The sequence below is a fragment of the Bombina bombina genome, chromosome 6 (genome assembly GCF_027579735.1).
Source record: "Bombina bombina isolate aBomBom1 chromosome 6, aBomBom1.pri, whole genome shotgun sequence".
NCBI classification, from domain to species: domain Eukaryota; kingdom Metazoa; phylum Chordata; class Amphibia; order Anura; family Bombinatoridae; genus Bombina; species Bombina bombina.
Genome location: NC_069504.1, coordinates 842,303,837 through 842,323,413, shown reverse-complemented (window position 1 = coordinate 842,323,413; position 19,577 = coordinate 842,303,837). Strand labels below are relative to the sequence as shown.

The window sequence follows — 19,577 nt, the reverse complement described above, 5'->3', positions numbered from 1 at the left end:
GCAAGAAACATCTGACCTCTCTGATTGCCAACAAGGGTTTTGCCACTAAGTACTAAGTCATGTTTTGCAAAGGGGTCAAATACTTATTTCACTCGTTAAAATGCAAATCAATTAATAACGTTTTAAATGCGTTTTTCTGGATTTTTTGTTGTTATTCTGTCTCTCACTGTTCAAATAAACCTACCATTAAAATTATAGACTGATCATTTCTTTGTCAGTGGGCAAATAATTCTTTCCCTCACTGTATATATTCATATAAATATATATTTAAAAATATGCTGCCATCCCTGTGCTTCTTACCCCTTTGCTGTGCAATGTTCTGATGCTGTCTCTGATGGCATCAGAACGAGGCTCATTTTGGCGTGCTTTTAACTTTTAAAACCAATGCAAACATGGGAGAGATATTGATTTACCTTGAGAGGTGATTGCCAATTGTTTTGTGCTCCACTTGCAATCTAGTGAACAAGGCCATTACACTTATATGTGTGGTGTGGCCTCATGTGGAATCCATGTGTCCTGTATACAGGTGCCATGGAAACCAACATGTTAAGTAAACTGGATATTTTTTAGATTGCTGTATGGTGAGAGATAGGAGACAATTCTTTAGGGTTGTTCTGATTCTCTTTTCTTTTTTTTTGCTTTACCACTTAGTGACCAGACCATTTTTAATTTTAAGGACCAGGGCTATTTTTACATTTCTGCAGTGTTTGTGTTTAGCTGTAGTTTTCCTGTTACTCATTTACTGTACCCACACATATTATATACCGTTTTTCTCGCCATTAAATGGACTTTCTAAAGATACCATTATTTTCATCATATCTTATAATTTACTTTAAAAAACATTTATAAAATATGATGAGAAAATTGAAAATAACACATTTTTCTAACTTTGACCCCCAAAATCTGTTACACATCTACAACCACCAAAAAACACCCATGCTAAATAGTTTCTAAATTTTGTCCTTAGTTTAGAAATACCCAATGTTTACATGTTCTTTGCTTTTTTTGCAAGTTATAGGGCAATAAGTACAAGTAGCCCTTTGCTATTTCCAAACCATTTGTTTTTTCAAAATTAGCGATAGTTACTTTGTAACACTAATGTCTGTCAGGAATCTTTGAATAGCCCTTCACATGTATATATTTATATTGATATAGGCCCATTTTGGTATATTTCATGCCATCATTTCATAACCAAATGCGATCAAATAAAAAAAATCGTTAATTTTTTTAACAAACTTTTTCTCACTGAAATGGTTTACAAATAGCTTGTGCAATTATGGCAAAAATGGTTGTAAATGCTTCTCTGGGATCCACTTTGTTCAGAAATAGCAGACATATATGGCTTTGGCATTGATTTTTGGTAATTAGAAGGCTGCTAAATGCCGCTGCGCACCACACTTGTATTATGCCCAGCAGTTAAGGGGTTAATTAGGAAGCCTGTAGGGTTAATTTTAGCTTTAATGTAGAGATCAGCCTCCCACCTGACACATCACACCACCTGGTCCCTCCCTGACCCCCTCAAACAGCTCTCTTCCCTCCCCACCTCACAATTGTCACCGCCATCTTAAGTACTGGCAGAAAGTCTGCCAGTACTAAAATAAAAGGCTTTTTTTTTTATATAATTTTTTTTTAATTTTTAAATTTATTCTGCAGTATTGGATACCCCTTAGCCCCCAACCTCCCTGATCAACCCCCAAACAGCTATCTAACCCTCCCTCCTCTACCTATTTACGCCATCTTGGGTACTGGCAGCTGTCTGTCAGTACCCAGTTTGCTAAAAAAAAAAAAACCTGTTTTTATTATTTTTTTGGCAAAAAAAGTTAATTTTCTGTAGTGAAGCTGCCCCCCCCTCAATAGCCTACCCCCTCCCAGATCCTTTTCCCAACATTTTTTTCCCCTTCCCTCTCCCACCTTCCCATACATTGAAATCTTGTAATGTACTAGCGCACGTTTGATTGTGCACGCTCCTGCCCCCCACATGCTCCCCGCCATTTGCACGCACTGCATGAAGAGGATCCGGAAATGATCCAGTGATGGGCCGCCCACCTGCATCCCTGCTATCCCTCCTACCCACCAACGATTGGTACCATCGCTGGCCTATGCAGAGAGGGCCACAGAGTGGACCTTTCTGAATCAGTGGCTAAAAAAGGGTATTGCAGGAAGCCTCCATATCGAGGCATCACTGCAATACCCTGATAGCGGCTGGAAGCGATCACGATCACTTCCAGCGCTTGAAAACCCTGAGGACCTGCAGGGTACGTCCTTGGTCATTAACGACCGTTTTTGTAGGACATACCCTGCATGTCCTTGGTTGTTAAGGGGTTAAAATATGGTTATCCACACTTTTTTTTAAAAGTGAGACTTGTGGACACATGGTAATGGTGTTTCTACTTCCAGGGCCAGTAAACATTTTATTTGATATATTCTATTAACCCCTTCCCATCCGGACTTGATTGTCCACATCGGAAAAAAGTTCTGATGTAAACAAATCAGTAAAAGATTGAAATCACGCAATAGTTAGATTTTAATGATGGGATAATGTCAGGGGGGAGTTCCTATGATGCTAGGCATGTCCTCCAGGCAACAAACCCATTCAGGAAGTGCCTTTGGCTTTAGTTCAGCCAAACGGTTATGACGTTCTATGCCATCCTAAGAGCTGTAAAACCCATGGTGGTTAGAATGGCATAGAAAGGAATAAGGGTGCAAAGGGGTTAAACAAATCATATACATTTGTATATAAACACACTTCACATGGCAGCATTATTACTAGATATATGTATTTTTTATGACTGTGCAAATCCCATAAAGGTATATGAAATATGTAACATTTTCTACCTTAGGTGATGAGGACAGTGAGTACATGGATGATGCTGATATTGTGTCCAGGACTGAATTTCCAGAGAGCTGGTTCTGGAAAGTGGAGCAAATGTTAGAAAGACCAGATGCTAATGGGTGAGTGACTGCCTGTTCTTCATTCCATGCTTATGAGGGGAACATAGTCAATTTTAAGAAGCTTGCAAGCTATAGAATATTTACAGTTCCTTTAAAAAAAAGGCTTGCGTCATTCCATGGATATGTTGTGGAGAAATAAAATCCAGTTACATTTTAAATGCAAAATTATAGGCACTGTTCTCTTTAGCATCCATTGGGTTAATATGAGATTTCACCCTGGCAATATCTTGTGTTAATATTGAGACAGCAGTGATACTGCAGTGCAGATAATATTAATGTAGTGAATCCCTTAACCATAGCCAGCACTATTCTAAATTTAAGACAGATGCATATCTCAAGGCGAGTTATAATATCATCATCATGGTACATCAATGTCATTATTATTTAAGACATGTTGTACTAGAGATCTATGTTTTTTACATAATTGCTAAATTATGTTAATGGATTATATTCTAAACCTCTCAGCTGTCTTGGATCTCGAGGAGCTGTAGAAGGTTTAGAGGTCTGCTGCTGTCACTCTAAACCTCCCCCAGTCAGGCCAAACATCTTAATTTCTAGGAACTGCCCAAGCTCCACACACAAAACACCACAACTCCACCCATCACTGTCCATGCCCATTTTTCATGCAATAAACTCATGCCCAGCGCCTCTCCTTACAGCAGTAGCTCCATCCACCAAATGCCAATGGACCACTGCCCACATGACCTCTCAATTCCATGTCTAGGAAACCCTCTGAGAAATTTTGAGATATATGATCTTCTTAGGTTAACAGTAATTCTTACTTAAGTACATAAAGCACACAACTAATTCTCAAAAAAGACAATGATTTTAATGCTAAAAATGTATTTAATTATATAAAATAGTAAATTGGAAAGTTTTTTTAAAAATTGTATGCTCTATCTGAATCAAGAAAAAAAAATGGTTTCATTTGACAACCCCATTCTGAGCATCCTCATACTGGGCATCCATCACTGTGGCCATTCAACTATGAGAAATAATAAATATTATATGACACTGACATTCAAGAGAGGAGTTTGTGGGTGGGATGTTGCATCTGCATGTGCTGAAGCTTACCAACTGTTTTATGCTTGTAAAGAAGACTTAAAATGAAAACGTTTTCACGTAATCTAATCCTGACTTTGAGAAATATGTTATTAAAGGTTCAATTTTCATTTTGTTGTTGAATAATTTGTGATTAGTTTAAATGAAAATGCTAACAAAAAAGTAAATTGCTTTACAAAAACAACAGCAGATCTCATTTTAATCAGTGTCATAATACACAGCAAGCGCCGGATATACAGTATGCCTGGAAAATCACATCAAAAAAATCTTTCACCTTTTCAGTTTATTTGGATATGATCATACTTTAGACATCATCATATATCCATAGAAAAGATTCAGCATTTTTTTTCTTCTAGAACTATAGTTAAAATCATTCACAAAAATATCTGCATCCTCTCAACATGTGTAGCTGGGTATTAGGGGCCCAGGAGGAGATGTGTTCAGAAGTAGTTATTGGATGGGATTGTGAGTGTGTCTAAATGGTCTGTGGGAGTGTCTGGGTGGTTCATAGTTGTGTCCTGTTGCTCAATGGGACAAGGGAAATTCTGCAAATAGCGACATATAGCTATCTCAGAGGTATAGCAAGGCAGATTTTAGAGTCAGAGAATGTCCCTCTCAAATAGGGACAGTTGGGAGGTTCTGAACGATTCAAAGCAAGCAGGACATCTCCTTCTACACTAAAGGCATTCCAGGATGGGTGGATCATATGAGCAGGGATATCAATACAAACTGGAGGCAAAAACCATAAAGGTTAATTGTAGTGGAAATTTAGTAAAAACAAAGAAACAGGAACTGTGAACTATTAATTTCAATATTTTAAAATCTAGTAGCTCTGCATGCATATACCAGGAGAAAAGAACTCACTTTTTTAACAAATAATAAAAGCTCAATTTAATATTATTTAAAGATGTAAAGTTTCACTTGTGTATACTGAGAAAAAAGAAAGGCGATACAATGAAGTGTTAAAACCACACTGATTCAGAATGTAAAAACACTTTAATCAGTAGGTGGTCCTGGGATATTTTCTCTGCATTACTATATTTGTTGCTCACCATCCTATCTGGGTTACTCAAGCATCAATGTGTTCTATGTCACATGACAAACATCAGCCAATCCAAATCTAGTTTGGCATCTCTCAAGTAAACTGCTATTTGTAGAGTTCCAAAGGTTAGAGCTTAGAGGTTAAGTCAAAAATTATAAAAGCCACTGCCACCAATGATAAAATGTAATCACTGTGGGATCACCTATTTAAATATCTATAGCCAAATAAAGAGAAAAAGTGTGATGAATAAAAATAATTTGATTTATTCTATGAAATAAAACTGATTCACATAAAACTGAATTAAATATTAAACACAAAACTAGATAGTTTTAACATGTTTTGGTTCAACACTATTCAAAGACGTAAGAATCTTTACTTTACAGAGAATGCAAATTAATTTTTAGTAAAGGTGGTTTTGACAAATATTGGATGTGAATTCAAGAATCCCTGGGCCATGAATAAAGTTATCCTACGAATGAATAATGCTTACACCTCAGAGAAAAACACAGGTTGTCTTATTTAGTCATGAAAATATATGTTTCTATACCATTTTCATTATAACAGTATAAAGATATTAGCAAATTAATATGAAAACAAACATAGCAAGCTTACGGTGAACAATATGCTATGTGATAAATACAGTATGTTGTGATCAATACCTAAACGTTCATTCCCTCTTTTTCTTATCATTGTCAGTTATTATATATGGTTTCTTACACTTCCAGTACACCTAAAACAACAAATGTGTTTCTTCCTCAGTATTTCTACAAAGATCATGAATGTTTTTCTAAAAGATTCTATCACTACATGGGAGGTGTTGGCTGTTAGTTTATCGGAAAACAAAGGTGAGTAGAATGCATTGTGGGAGAAAATGGGTCTCCAGTATGTGAATTTTGTAGTGATCCTCTTTGTTACAGTTTTATGATTTTATTTTGAGGTGGTCTTATTTGGATGAATTGTTATGCATTGTCAGTTACAATTTTATAATTAAACTGGTCTTCCTCTTTTTGCAATCTACATGCATATATAATTATTATGGACCTTTTTCCTCATAGAGGGCAGGGTGATCTTAAGCTCTCCACCAACGGGATATGATCAATAATGATCCATCAGTGCTAGGAAATCAATAACAAGATAATCTAAAGGCACATTTTACACTGTTCACTGTGTAAATACCTATGCGTCATAACCTACTTTTCTGTATGCAATGGCAAGATACATATATATATGATAGTTCTCAATAAAATAAGCATTTCAAAAGTGTATTGAATTTACGCTGTAAAAATCAGAATTGTATTATACATAAAAACACACTGCAAACTTTCATCATGTCATACAAAATTGCCTTTAAATTACACAGAAAAAAAGAAATGAAATGTAATCAGTAAAAAGCCTATTTAAGGTACACACCGATTTACAAAAAAAAACCCAGTTGAAATTGAAAACTTCAGTGGGTTGCTTATCTTTCTATTGTGAATTGACTCTTGCAGCATCGGAGAGTGGGCTGAACAGGACATTCCTTGGGCATTTTATCATCAATTTTGCTTTGTTCTCTTGGTATTTTTAGTTGAAAGCTAAATCTAGGAGGTTCATATGCTAATTTCTAAGCCCTTGAAGGCCGCCTCTTCTCTCAGGGCATTTTGACAGTTTTTCACCACTAGAGGGTGTTAGTTCTTGTGTGTCATATAGATAACACTGTGCTCATGCACATGGAGTTCAGGTGAGCCAGCTCCGATTGGCTAAAATGGATGTCTGTCAAAAGAACTGAAATAAGGGGGCAGTTTGCAGAGACTTAGATACAAGGTAATTACAGAGGTAAAAAGTGTATTTATATAACTGTGTTGGTTTGACAAACAAGGGAATGGGTCATAAAGGGATTATCTATCTTTTAGAACAATACAAATTCTGGTTTAGACTGTCCCTTTAAGCATGTAAGTCTCTCTCATTACTTTCTAAGCAGGTAAGCTCACGTCACAACTCGCTGGGAATTCCCGGTTCAGCCTCTTTTCTTAGATCACTTTGTAAGGTTTGCCCATGCAAGGTTCAGCATAATATGTTTGCCATGCTGATGAATTTTAGATTATCTGGTCCATGAAGTTTAGGATTAAAAAGGATTGTTTCTTCTTTTATGGTGAATAAAGTTTATGATTAGAATTATTTTCTCTCCTCATGTAGAGTGCAAACATTTTATCTATGAAAAATCATCCTATGTTATGATAATTAGGATCTAAGGGTGAGATTACATATACGGCATCGCTTGCAAAAGCCGGTGTCGGCTGTTTTTAGTAAGATATTGCTATCACTTATATGATGCCGCATATAAATGCGGCACATATATTTCACCCATTGGCCACTATTTTTACTAACATAGAACCGCTATCCCAAGTCGGTATCACATTCAGCGCAAGGACTTACACGGCGAAAATGGAGACATTTTACTCCATTTTTACCTCGCCACACATAGGCAGATGCATGAAGCCTTGCGCTGAGTATATGAGCACTGTAACTCCCTAGAAGCCTTAACAAACACCTAACGCATGCACAATATCTACCTTTCAACAGCCATCCCCCCACTGCAATAACTAAATAAAAAGTATTAACCCTTAATCCGCCAAACCCCACATCGCAAAGTACATAATAAAGTTATTAACCCCTAATCCTCCATTCACCTACAACGCAAATAAGCTAATTAAAGTATAAATCCCTAAACCGCTAACCCCCCAAAATGCAATCTACCTAATTAACCTATTAACCCCTAAACCGCCATCCCCCCACAAGGCAATCTACCTAACTAACCCCTAAACCGCCATCCCCCCACAACACAAATAATTAATCTAATCACTAAATCCCCTAATCTAACACCCCTTAAGTTAACCCCAATTATATATAAAAAAAAACTACCTTACTAAAAATGTAATTAATAATTACAAAAATAAAAAAATCGAATATTACAAAAAATAAAAAAATCTAAACGTACAGACAAAAATTTACGAAATTATCAAAAATAAAAAATGTAAACAAGTCACCCAAAAATAAAAACACCCCCTAATCTAACACTAAACTACCAATAGCCCTTAAAAGGGACTTTTGTAGGGCATTGCCCTAAGTTAAACAGCTCTTTTACCCAAAGTAAAACTTACCCCCTAAAAGTTCAAATCAGCCAATAGGATTTCAGTAACTCTCATCCTATTGGCTAAATTTGAACATTTCCTGCCAATAGGAATGCAAGGTACCCCAAATATAAAATGGGTACCTTGCATTCAATCTTCAGTGTACAGTGATGATCGCATAAAGAGGATCCTCCACGCTGGATGACTCCGCTGCCGCCTCCGCTGCCGCCTCCGCTCCACGCCACCTTTGCTCTGGATGAAGATAGAAGATGTTCCCGTGCTGGATGAAGATGGAGCCGCCTGGAAGAAGACCTTCACCGCTGGACTTCAGGAATGGTGAGTACCTATTTCTGGGTTAGAATTAGGGGTTGTTTTTTTTTGTGTTTTTTTTTTTTTTAGATTAGGGCTTTTTTATTTTAATGGGCAGCAAAGAGCTGATTGCCATTTTAAGGGCAATGCCTTTACAATGCCCATACAAATGCCCCTTTTGAGACAATGGGTAGCTTTTAGGGGGTAATTTGTACTTTATTTAGGTAAAAGAGCTGTTTAACTAAGGCCCTTTTAAGGGCTATTGGTAGTTTATTCTTAGATTGGGGGTGTTTTACTCTTTAGAGTTTTATTTTTGTAATATTAGATTGTTTTATTTTAATTGAATCTTAGATTTTTTTTATGTAATGTTAGGATTTTTTATTTTAATTTAGGATTTTTTTATTTTGATAATTTCTAATTAATTTATTAGTAAAATAGCATTTTTTTTATTTAATGTAATTCGGGTTATTTAGGGGGTGTTAGGTTAGGGGTTTAGTGATTAGATTAGATATTTGCGTTGTGGGGGATGGCAGTTTAGTGGTTAATTAGGTTTATTGTGTTGTGCGGGTTGGTGGATTAGCTATTAATAGTTTAATTAGGTTTATTGCATTGTGGGGGGATGGTGAATTAGGGGTAAATACATTTATTAGGTAGTTTGCAATGTGGGGGGATGGCCGATTAGTAGTTAATACATTTATTAGATTTATGTCGTTGTGGGGGGATGGTAGATTAGTGGTTAATACATTTATTAGGTATATTGCGTTGTGGGGGATGGTGGTTTAGGGGTTAATCACTTTTATTATTAGTTGCGATCTGGGGGGTGGCGGATATAGGGGTTTTAACGTGTCGGGTTCATTTTTGGGAGGCAGGTTAGATTTTTACAAGCGATTTAATTTTTTTAGTTTTTTACTTATTCGCCGGCAGTTTATTAACTGCCGTAAGTCACTGGTGACTCCAGAAATGTCTATTTCCACCCATTTCTGAACATCGCCAGTTTATCCGACTTACGGCAGTATATGAACTCCCGGCGCTGTATATGTATTCACCCGATGTGCGAAGTGAACTTATGGGCGATATGGGTTTCAGCAGTTGCGCTGAAGCCTTGGCCACATATGTAATCTTGCCCTATATCTTTAGCTCCATTAATTCTACAGTTTGCTCCATTTATTTTAATATCAGTGTGTTGTGTTTTCATTCACAGGTATCTGTGTTGCTCAGCCCTATGAGATTCCAGTTATGAAAGATTTTTTTATTGACTTGAGACTTCCATATTCTGTTGTGAGGAGTGAACAGGTCGAGCTCCGTGCCGTTTTGTACAACTATGTAGAAAGGGAAATTAAGGTAAATGCTCTTTGAAACACAGTTATATGTCCCATGTGTTATATTTTTTATTTCCTGTATATAGCAATTTAAGTGAATTGTTTTCATAGATTTTATCTCCTACTGTCTACTATGAAAAACTGAAGTTGCAGATTCAATGGATTGTAAATGTACTTTCTATAGACATATCTGAGGTTTTTTTTAGACTATGGCCCCACCTATTAAACCGTTAAAATAGAAGGGAACCATAGTGGAAATAACCACGTCACATCAAGTGTCATGTATAACAGTCCGGCAGAGGAATTTATTGTTAAAAATAAGACTGATGTATTTGGACGCAATAACAGGTAAACAATTGATAAATTAGATGCCAGCCTAGACATGAGTATGTAAATTTATCAAACCCTTTAACCAGTAAGGTATTTTTATGGTCACGTGATAAAGGAAAGGATACTTTCTCAGGGAAAGTTACACCAGCATACAGTGCAATGTGTGAATATATATATATTTATATACAGGGAAGAATACTTTTACATTTTATTTTAATGGCATCAAGAGAGACTTGTTATGAATAACAAAAAGACTTAATACGAATAAAGATGGCATCTGCAGCAGCTGCAGCTGGAAATCCAGGACAGACACATTATGCGTAGTCAGGCATCACAAACCATTTGAACGTTGATAGAATGGAAATGTTTTCTGTTACAGAACATTTCCTCTCTCTCCTTAAAATGTTTAAATGCAGTGGCCCTTAAAACATTTGGAATCCCAGCAATATGCAAAAAGATGAAATTCATAGCTTACCATTCCTCTGGTGTCTCTGGAAGATAAAATTACACTTGAAAATACTGTACATGGCATCCAAAACAGTCTTTAAATTTCTGGAAGAGATTATCTGACTCATTGCCACCACAACACTGGACATTGATTGAAAAGATCCTGTGACCATTACATTTTACGCAACCAACAATTTTAACATACCAGGAATGGCTTTTTTTCTGAAGGTCACAGGTTCTAAATTGTCCTGTATTTCATTAAAAATAAACATTATTGATTGTCGTGTTTGGTTGAAAACATTTTATCAAGCTTATCTATAGCAGCGATCTTTATTTACACAAGTAGCCATTGTGCATGAGTTGGAGTTTGACATTTTTTCCAAAGCCATGGTATCAATCTTTTCACGCAGTTGAGCATACACTGAATAGTTTTTTGTGATAGGTAGAGGTTAATTTTGGGTAAAGTTTAAGAAGAATTATCTTGGGGGGTTAAAGATATTGCTGTTCCCAGGATTTGGTTTATGTTGTCTTCTATTTTCTCCCAATATTCTGTGAGAGGGGGGCAGGTATACCAAATGTGAGTTAGTGTGCCTATTTCTCCACATCATCTCCAACATTTAAGGGATGCGTTTGAGAAAATTTATGTGGTGTTAAGTACCACCTAAATAAGATTTTGTAATTGAGCTCAACTATTATAGGAGATATGGAGGATTTTAAGGTTGTTGTGAAAATAGAATTCCATTGTGTTTCAGACAGTTGGGTTTATAATTCAGATTCCCATTTCATGATGTAGGATGGCCACTTATTAGGGAAGGAATATCGGAGCATCTTGTAGATGATATATATGTGGGCTTTGTTTCTACTTGTAGATGTGCTTAAGATTTCAAAGAGTGTGCATTGTCTTAGCATGTGAGGTTTATGTAGACTAATATTTTATTTATGGCATGTCTGATTTGGAGATATGGAAACCATTTATGCAATGGGGGGCCAATTTCATTCTTGAGAGTGTGCTGGTCTTTGATACTGCCATCGCAAGATAGAAGGTAAGCAGGGAGGTTGTGGTGTATTTTGTCTAATTGGTGTGGAACGTGATAATTTCCTGTTATGCACAGTTGATTGTTCAGTAAGGGGGTTATTGGTGATATGGGGGTGGATATGTGTAGGGAGTATTTAAGAAGTTTATCCCACACCTCTAGAGTTGCTCTAATGTAGACGTTGAATGATGTATTGACGGGTCTATTTGTTTTGGGTAGCCAACATATGTCTCTCATGTGTGGTAAGTTAGATAAATGTGCGTCTGTTTGTACCCATATTTTGTTGTGCTTGTTGTGATTCCATGCTACAATGCGAGATAAGTGGGTTACTTTATAATAATTTGTCAGATTTGGGACTCCTAGGCCACCATTTTCTTTACTTGAGTATAGTGTGTGTTTTGTTATTCTTGGTTTTCTGTAGGACCAGATAAACGAGTTTATCATTTTTGGTGTGTGGCTAGGTATCGGTCAGGGAGGGCTATTGGGAGTGTTTGAAACATGTATAGATACTTTGGGACTATCATCATCTTAATTGTGTTTATGCGCCCTAGCCATGACAAGTGACCCTGTTTATGCCAGACTTCTAGCAGTTTGAAGGATTAATTTTGGAGCGGGAGATAGTTGAGATCAAATAAGTCTGTCGTATTTGCTGGTATGTGGAGTCCTAGGTATTTAATAGTATTGGCAGTAGGGAATTTGGTGTTATGCTCTAAGTAGTGTTTTTCTATGTGTGTGAGGTTGATGGGAATGTAAGCCAACTTCTCGATGTTGATAGAGAAGTTTGAGTCTTTTTTGTAGTTGGTTAGAGTCCGCAATAATGCAGGTATCGAGGTGTTAGGGGAACATAATGTGAAAATTATGTCATCCGCAAATAGGAGGCATTTTTGTTTGATATCTCCAAACTCTATGCCAATGATCTCGTTCTGTGTCCTAATTTGTGATGCCAAAATTTCTACTGTTAGGGCAAAAAGGAGTGGGGAGAGCGGGCATCCTTGCCTCTTGCCGTTTCTAATGGGGAAGGGTGTGGATGATGTATTATTGGCTCGCATTTTAGCCGATAGGTTTGTATATAACGCTTGTATACGTGTGATAAATTTATGGGGTAAACCAAATATTGACAGAGGACCACAATAATTCCCAGTCCACTCTGTCAAAAGCTTTTTCAGAGTCAGTGGTCAAGAGTAGTAATGGGGTATTCCTGTCTGTGGTGCCTTGTAGTGTTTGGAGTATTCTTGTGGTATTTGCCTGAAGGTAAGTTTTGATAACGTCTAATGTCTCTTGTAAATGTGATTGGGGAGTCCAGGTCAAGTTTGTCTGCATCTGTTAGGGTAGGGATCTGTTAGGGTAGGGTATATAGTTCTGAATGGCTTTTACTTTGTTTTCAGGTGTAGTTGCATACGATGGTAGATTATATAGGGAGGCGTAGTTAATGTTTGCTCTGACGTTGGCTTCTGTTTGTGTTTCTATTCTGCAGACGTAAGTGCAGTTTTTAGTTCAGTATATTGATTTGATTGTAATTTTCTAATAGTCAAAGTGTGTTTTATTAATTCACCTCTTATGAAGCACTTATAAGTCTCCCAATTGTTGGAGGCCGATGGGGCCTGTGGTTTGTTGATGTGGAAGAACTCAGGTGTGCTTTTAGATATTGATTCTTCTATTTTTGAGTCAGTAAATATATAGTCATTTAACCTCCAGTTTGCTCTGTTTGGGGGCTTTGATGACTACTCAAAATTCAAAAGTACTGAGAACCATTCCATGATCTAACCATGGTGTTTGGGATATTTTAGAGTTTATCAACTTTGTTAGCATATTTTGACTGCAAAGAATGTAATCTAGTCTGGTGTAACAATGTTGGGGATGAGAGAAAAAAGTGAAGTCTTTTTGAGTGGGATGGACCACTCTCCATGTATCACAGAGTGACAGTACTGTCCAATTAGCTTTAATTGAACCGTGAGTGGAACATGAGTTACTTTATTGAATAGAGGTGATATTCTTGATTTTTTATTTCAGTGATACTTAAATATTCTCTGACTTTATTAATTATTTATTAATTATTATTATCTAACTTTATTAATTATTTTTTTATTAATTATTATTATCATCATTATTATGGTAGACATGCATTTTTGACTCACCATTATTTGTTTACTTATTTCTGTTGTTGCCAACTCTATTTCAACTGTCAATTAACATTTACTCATGCCTCTTGATATTTTACCGAGGAAATACAATTGAGAATAATAATTAAATTGATATAATGTTTTGACCCAATTTTAGGTACTTTTCCTAACTAGAGTTGAGGATTATCTCCTTTGCATGATAATATATGTATTGTTAATAACACCAGATTTTTATACTCTTGTCTAGCATCTGCACTGTTTAACTAATTTTTCGTCTTTCATCAAATGTCAGCATAATTAATTTATATGTGTTTGATTTACAAAGTACTTTGTTTTTAATCTATCAATTAGTGGTTGCGCTCCCTTTAAAAAGGGAGTATGTGCCTTGCAAATGTATCCTATGATTAAGTGCTCAGGAGAGCACGAAAGTAGTCAGGATGTTTGCCTGACACGTACCATAATTTTAATGATGTATCAATAAAGTGTTTTTGATTTTTAATTCAGTTCTTTTTTTGCTGTTGCCTCTTGTTATGCGGCTGTTCCTCTTTTGATTTTTGCAATTTTTGTTCAGCTTCCTTGGTCGTATTCAGCCTGCACGCCCCCCCCCAGCTGAGTGACAATGGTTTAGTCCTACCTCCCCTCTGCTGTCACGTCATAGCGTTTTCCGGATCTGCAGCGGTGAGGAGAGTGTGTATGCTGTTAAGCTGAGAGAGTCTTAGATACGACTTGCCTGTTTAGGTGTCTATGAGCGGGCATAGTGGGAAGTTTAAGTCCCCTCCTACAAGTATAGGGCTTTTGGCTATGTCTATAATGGTGTTTTACAAAAATGCTGGGGTAGGTCTATTGGGGGCGTAGATGTTAGCAATCATTATAGGAGATCCGAAGTTAATGCCCACTATAACCAAAATTCTGCCTTTCTTATATTGGTATTTATGTAGAAGTTTAAATGAGGTGTTCTTTTTAAATTATATACATATCCTGTTTTTTTGTCAGGGCCAGAATTTAGGAAATGAAGATTATAATATTTTGTTGATAAGCTGGGTTCTTTTTTTTCTGAAAATGTGTTTCTTGTGTTAAGATTACGTCTATTCCTTTTTTGTAGAAGTCATGGTATGCTATTGACCGTTTGTCGGTCCAGTGAAAATCTTTCATATTTTGTGTGGATATAGTAATAGTGCTTGTTTTTTTAGATGTCACCATATGTTTTAGTTTTGCTTTCCTTTAGTCTTGTGTGTGTTGGTGTTGTGTATTGTTATATCTGAAGGTGATTTTATGGGAAGCTGCTTTCTGTATTGTTATGCAATATAGGGAAGTGTGTATAGGGTGTGAGGTTAGCTGTTTAGTTGCATATATAGGTTGTGAGTATCTGGAATAAAAGGGAAAGTGTAGGATAGGTTAGAGGGACTTCATGTTGAGTCAACCAATTACCAACCCAGTGATTAAGGAAACGGTATGAGAGTAATCGGTTTGGTGACTTTTGGATTGGTAGGGTTAATCTCTTTATATTCATTTGTTCTATTTGCATGTGTGGGATTGTTGTACAGAGTCATAAGAAAAAACATAAGTGTGACAACGAGAAACAACAGGAAGAGAAAAAAAGTAAATACAAATAGTAGGTATCAGTTTCTACCTACTGTGAGAACAGTGGAAACAATACATTCTCTAGTTATCAAAAACAGATACAACATTAAGAGAACTTTTAACTAGTACACTAATAACAGGTGGTTCATCAGAAGTCGTAGCATATCTATGTAGTCCAAGTGAAGTTACTGCTACCTGTCCAACTTGTTGTCCTCATAGTGAGGTATACATTGTTATGCTGGTTTCTTAGAGACAGAGTGGTAGCATTGGTAGTGACTTAACAGTCATAACTGGGCCTGAAGAAATAGTGCAGCAGAAATGTTAATGTTCTAACAAATGTTGCAGCATAAACCGCTGTGTATCTGGTAGGGTGAAGTGAAGCCTATTCTACCAGTTTGTCTTGATGTTCTCATGTTGAAGAAAATTGGTTGATGTCCATAATTCGGTGATAGAGGAGTAGTAGTTTATCTATGGCTTGTTAGCCACGGTAAGACTAATGAACAGGACTAAATGTGGATGTATCTTTGGTTTGCATGGGAAGGTTCAAGTGACTTGTGTCTTCTGAGGCGTATCTTCTGAGTGCTGATTTTTTTTGTACTAATGTGAGGTTGTTGAGGCTTCTTATTGTTCTTAGGTGCGACTTCACTCCAACGTCTTCTATGAGGTTTGTTTTGTGTTGGGGCATTTTTATTTGTAGGGCCTTGTGTTAGGTCTTGGTCATCTGGTGCTGGTATTTCAAGTTGTGCACAGAAGGCTATGGTTTCTGATGGAGATTTGCATTCCATTCTTCTCCCGTTTTTCTAAACTATTACTGAGGTAGGATATCCCCAGCGATAGGGGACGTTCAGAGATCTCAGATGTTTAGTTAAAGGTGAAAGTCACTTCTGTTTTTTTTGTTTTTTTAATGAGTGGTCCTGGAAGATTTGGATTCTTGAGCCTTGATGCTGGATAGCTTGTTGTGTTCTTGCTAGATTATATATTAGCTCTCTATGTGTGTATCTTTGAAAGCATACTATGATATCTCTGGAAGGCTGATTATCTGGAGGAATAGGCCTGAGGGCACAATGCACCCTTTCCAGCGGCATTTCTGGAATAGTGGTAGAGTGATGTTTTGCCATGTCTTGGAAAAGAGTTGGAAGATATTCAGAAATATCCGCCCCCTGTACTACTTCATGGATTCCCCTGAATCTTAAGTTATTACGATGTGCTCTGTTTTCCAGATCGTCTATTTTAAATTCTAATTCACTTATGTGTTGCTGTTGTAGTGTTTTCAGACATGTCCATGTAGTTATTTATCAGCTCGTTTCTGTCTTCTTTGAGTGTTTTCACTCTGTGCCCTAAATCATTGATTTCTCTCTTAAGATCTGCACACTCCTCTTTTATACATGTTTTCACTTGGTTTATTAAAAGTTCAATTGCTTGCATTGTGATAGGAGCATCCGTGTCAGGAGTTAAGGAAGGTGAGGGGGAGTGTGGTGGATCAGTAGTAGGGGTCTCCTGACTGGTGGTTGTTTCTACGTGAAACATTACTGGGTTTGGTTTTTGCCCTTCCATCTGTTTTTAAGTAGGTGTCAACTGAGCTGTGCCCTGTATTAGGTGTTTTTGTATTTGTATCTGTCTTTGTCCTGCGCTGTGACCTTGTTGTTGTTATTGTTTAACCTCAGATTTACAGGATATAGTTCTTGGTAGGTATAGAAGCTAGGCAGTTATGGAGTATAGTTTTTTCCTGTTTTCATTAAAACTGAAGCCAACACAGTTCTTGCTTTCTGACTTTGTTTCTTGCAATACAGTGATCAGTCTGCGTAACTTTCAATGTTTGCCATATAGTGTTAGTTGCAGTATAGATTAGTTTTTATGTCTCTATGCCTGTATTGCCTTTAAGTTCTGTATAGGCCTTGTGTAGCGCCACATGGTCACCTTTATAGTGTTGTGCTGATGGGCGCTATAGTTTATTTATATCTCACATTTATACCCTGTGCATGAGAGCATTTGCTGGAATGTCTTACCAGCCAGAGGATCTTCATCATGTGTTGCGGGCTGTGGATAGTTGCGCAACTCATAGAAGACAGGCTGCTCCTGAATTGAGGCCGCGTTGTCGGGCTGTCTTTTCCACTAGCTGATGCGGAGTTCCAGTTTGCAAAATGGCTCTTCTTCTGATCGTTTCCACCAGCATTTAGTTGTTGTGTGCTGGAGGTGCTTATTTGGCCGATTTGCTGTAGGTCGAATTTCGATCAACTCGATCATGGAGCTCTAATGTGTTGCGGCCATCACGTCTGTCTAACATCATATAGGTTTACCAGACACCCTTTATTGTTTCTTATGTGCTCCTGAATACACATTTTATATCTGGGCATATTATTAGATGCAAACTTTAGAAAAAATAGTGGACCTTAATCGGATTAGGCAAACTACTAAGGGGAAAAAAGCTAAAATCGATTATGCTCGAACTTACATCATTACATTACATTCGAGGTGCTCAATGTTTTCAATAAAGTTAAAATCTTCATAAATCAAGACTCAAAATTACACATATTTTTTTAAAGCATGAACATAACCAAATTGATAGTTTAAGCTTTCATAAATGGAGGACTATTCTTTAAGCAAATTATCTCTACATAGCTTGTATATAATGTGATAATAATTCATGTATGATTGGCTAATACAAATAATTCATATACAATTCACATTTGTTTATACTTTCTATTTGCTTTGCATTTGTTTTTAAGCCTCAGAGAAGTACTGGTTGCCACCATGTTCAATCACATAATCCGCTGTTTACATCTGTTTTGTTTTATTTTATGATGTATTTCAGAAGACTTTTTGTCATATTTCGACTACATAAGTTGTTGTCTGTATTGTAGGTACGAGTAGAACTCACTTACAACCCAGAGTTCTGCAGTTTGTCTACAGCCAAAAAGAAGTTCCGACAGGAGGTGAGGATTCAGGCTCTCTCTTCAGTGGCTGTGCCATTCATTATTGTGCCTCTCACTCTGGGCCTGCATGATGTGGAGGTGAAGGCAGCGGTTGCTGGAACATTCGTCTCAGACGGTGTTAGAAAGAAGCTGAAAGTTGTGGTGAGTATCTTTATACAGACATATTTGAATACAAGAGCATTGTACAACATTTTTGCTTTTAGTTTGTGAGAATTGAGGAATATTCACCTTTAGAATATGGAAAAAGCCAATAACAAGGGTGTGAGAATCAATTCACACTGACACATGAGGTTGTGAGATGCACTGACCTTTTTATTTTGATAGACTCAGTGGAACATTCACAATTCACATTTGAGCTGAAATAATGTTTTGGGATAGATTTGGTACCACTTGTATTAGTCACTCAGTGTATGTATTCAAATACTTCAGAGATAAAACAGAAGAATTAATCTCTCAGTAGAGTGCACAGAATTGGGAAAAAGATGCCAGTTGTAGAGGCTATTAGAAAAACACATTATTTAAGGTTGACATACACTAAGTACTGTTAAGATCTCTTTAGAAAATACTAATTTTGTAATGCTTTGTTACAGCCTGAAGGAATGCGTTTGGCAAAAACTATAATATCAGTTACCCTCGAACCAGAACTTAAAGGAAAAGGTCTGTATCAATCAGCTTCCTTTTTTGACTCTTTATACTATATTTGGGGGTGCAAGGTTTCAGGCATTTACTTTAGTTTTCTTTCATTAAAACTTTTAAATCTTATTTGTCATGTATTTAGGGGCACAAAGCTAGAAACAGCAGATAACATCCAACTAGTGTTTATAATTGGAGGAAAGACTTCCATTTAGCATAATAAGCATCATTATAAAACGCTATCCACCAATTATCTTATTTATAGAAACCAATCTTGACTTGTTGGGGAGTAGAGTGTAATTTTGTTAGCAAAATTCCATTGTCTTGCTATGGACAATTAGCGACAGATATGTAGATATGGAGGGGTAAGATTGTGAAGTCTGCTGTGTGCACTAGCATTTCTCAGAATTGGAAACCCCTTGATTTTCAGAGTCAATTTATAGTAAAAGAGGAATTCAAGCATATTGAATGTAACAGAAGAAATAATTAACTTATGTTACAAATGTATTTTTTACCACTTATTATTAAAGGGACACTGAACCCAAAATTTTTCTTTTGTAATTCAGAAAGAGCATGCAATTTTAAGCAACTTTCTAATTTACTCCTATTATCAATTTTTCTTCGTTCTCTTGCTATCATTATTTAAAAAAGAAGGCATCTAAGCTTTTTTTTGGTTTCAGTACTCTGGACAGCACTTTTTTATTG

At 36.7% G+C, this 19,577-nt stretch overlaps 1 protein-coding gene across 2 annotated transcripts in view; it reads left to right on the top strand.

Moving 5' to 3' along the window:
• Positions 1–19,577, top strand: part of LOC128663755 (A.superbus venom factor 1) — a 114,714-nt gene that overhangs the window by 66,295 nt on the left and 28,842 nt on the right. For both annotated transcript variants that reach the window (XM_053718240.1, XM_053718241.1), the window contains exons 18-22: positions 2,841–2,952; positions 5,816–5,901; positions 9,677–9,816; positions 18,168–18,380; positions 18,830–18,896. In XM_053718240.1, the coding sequence (XP_053574215.1) occupies positions 2,841–2,952; positions 5,816–5,901; positions 9,677–9,816; positions 18,168–18,380; positions 18,830–18,896 (618 nt within the window). The remainder of the gene's footprint in view (positions 1–2,840; positions 2,953–5,815; positions 5,902–9,676; positions 9,817–18,167; positions 18,381–18,829; positions 18,897–19,577) is intronic.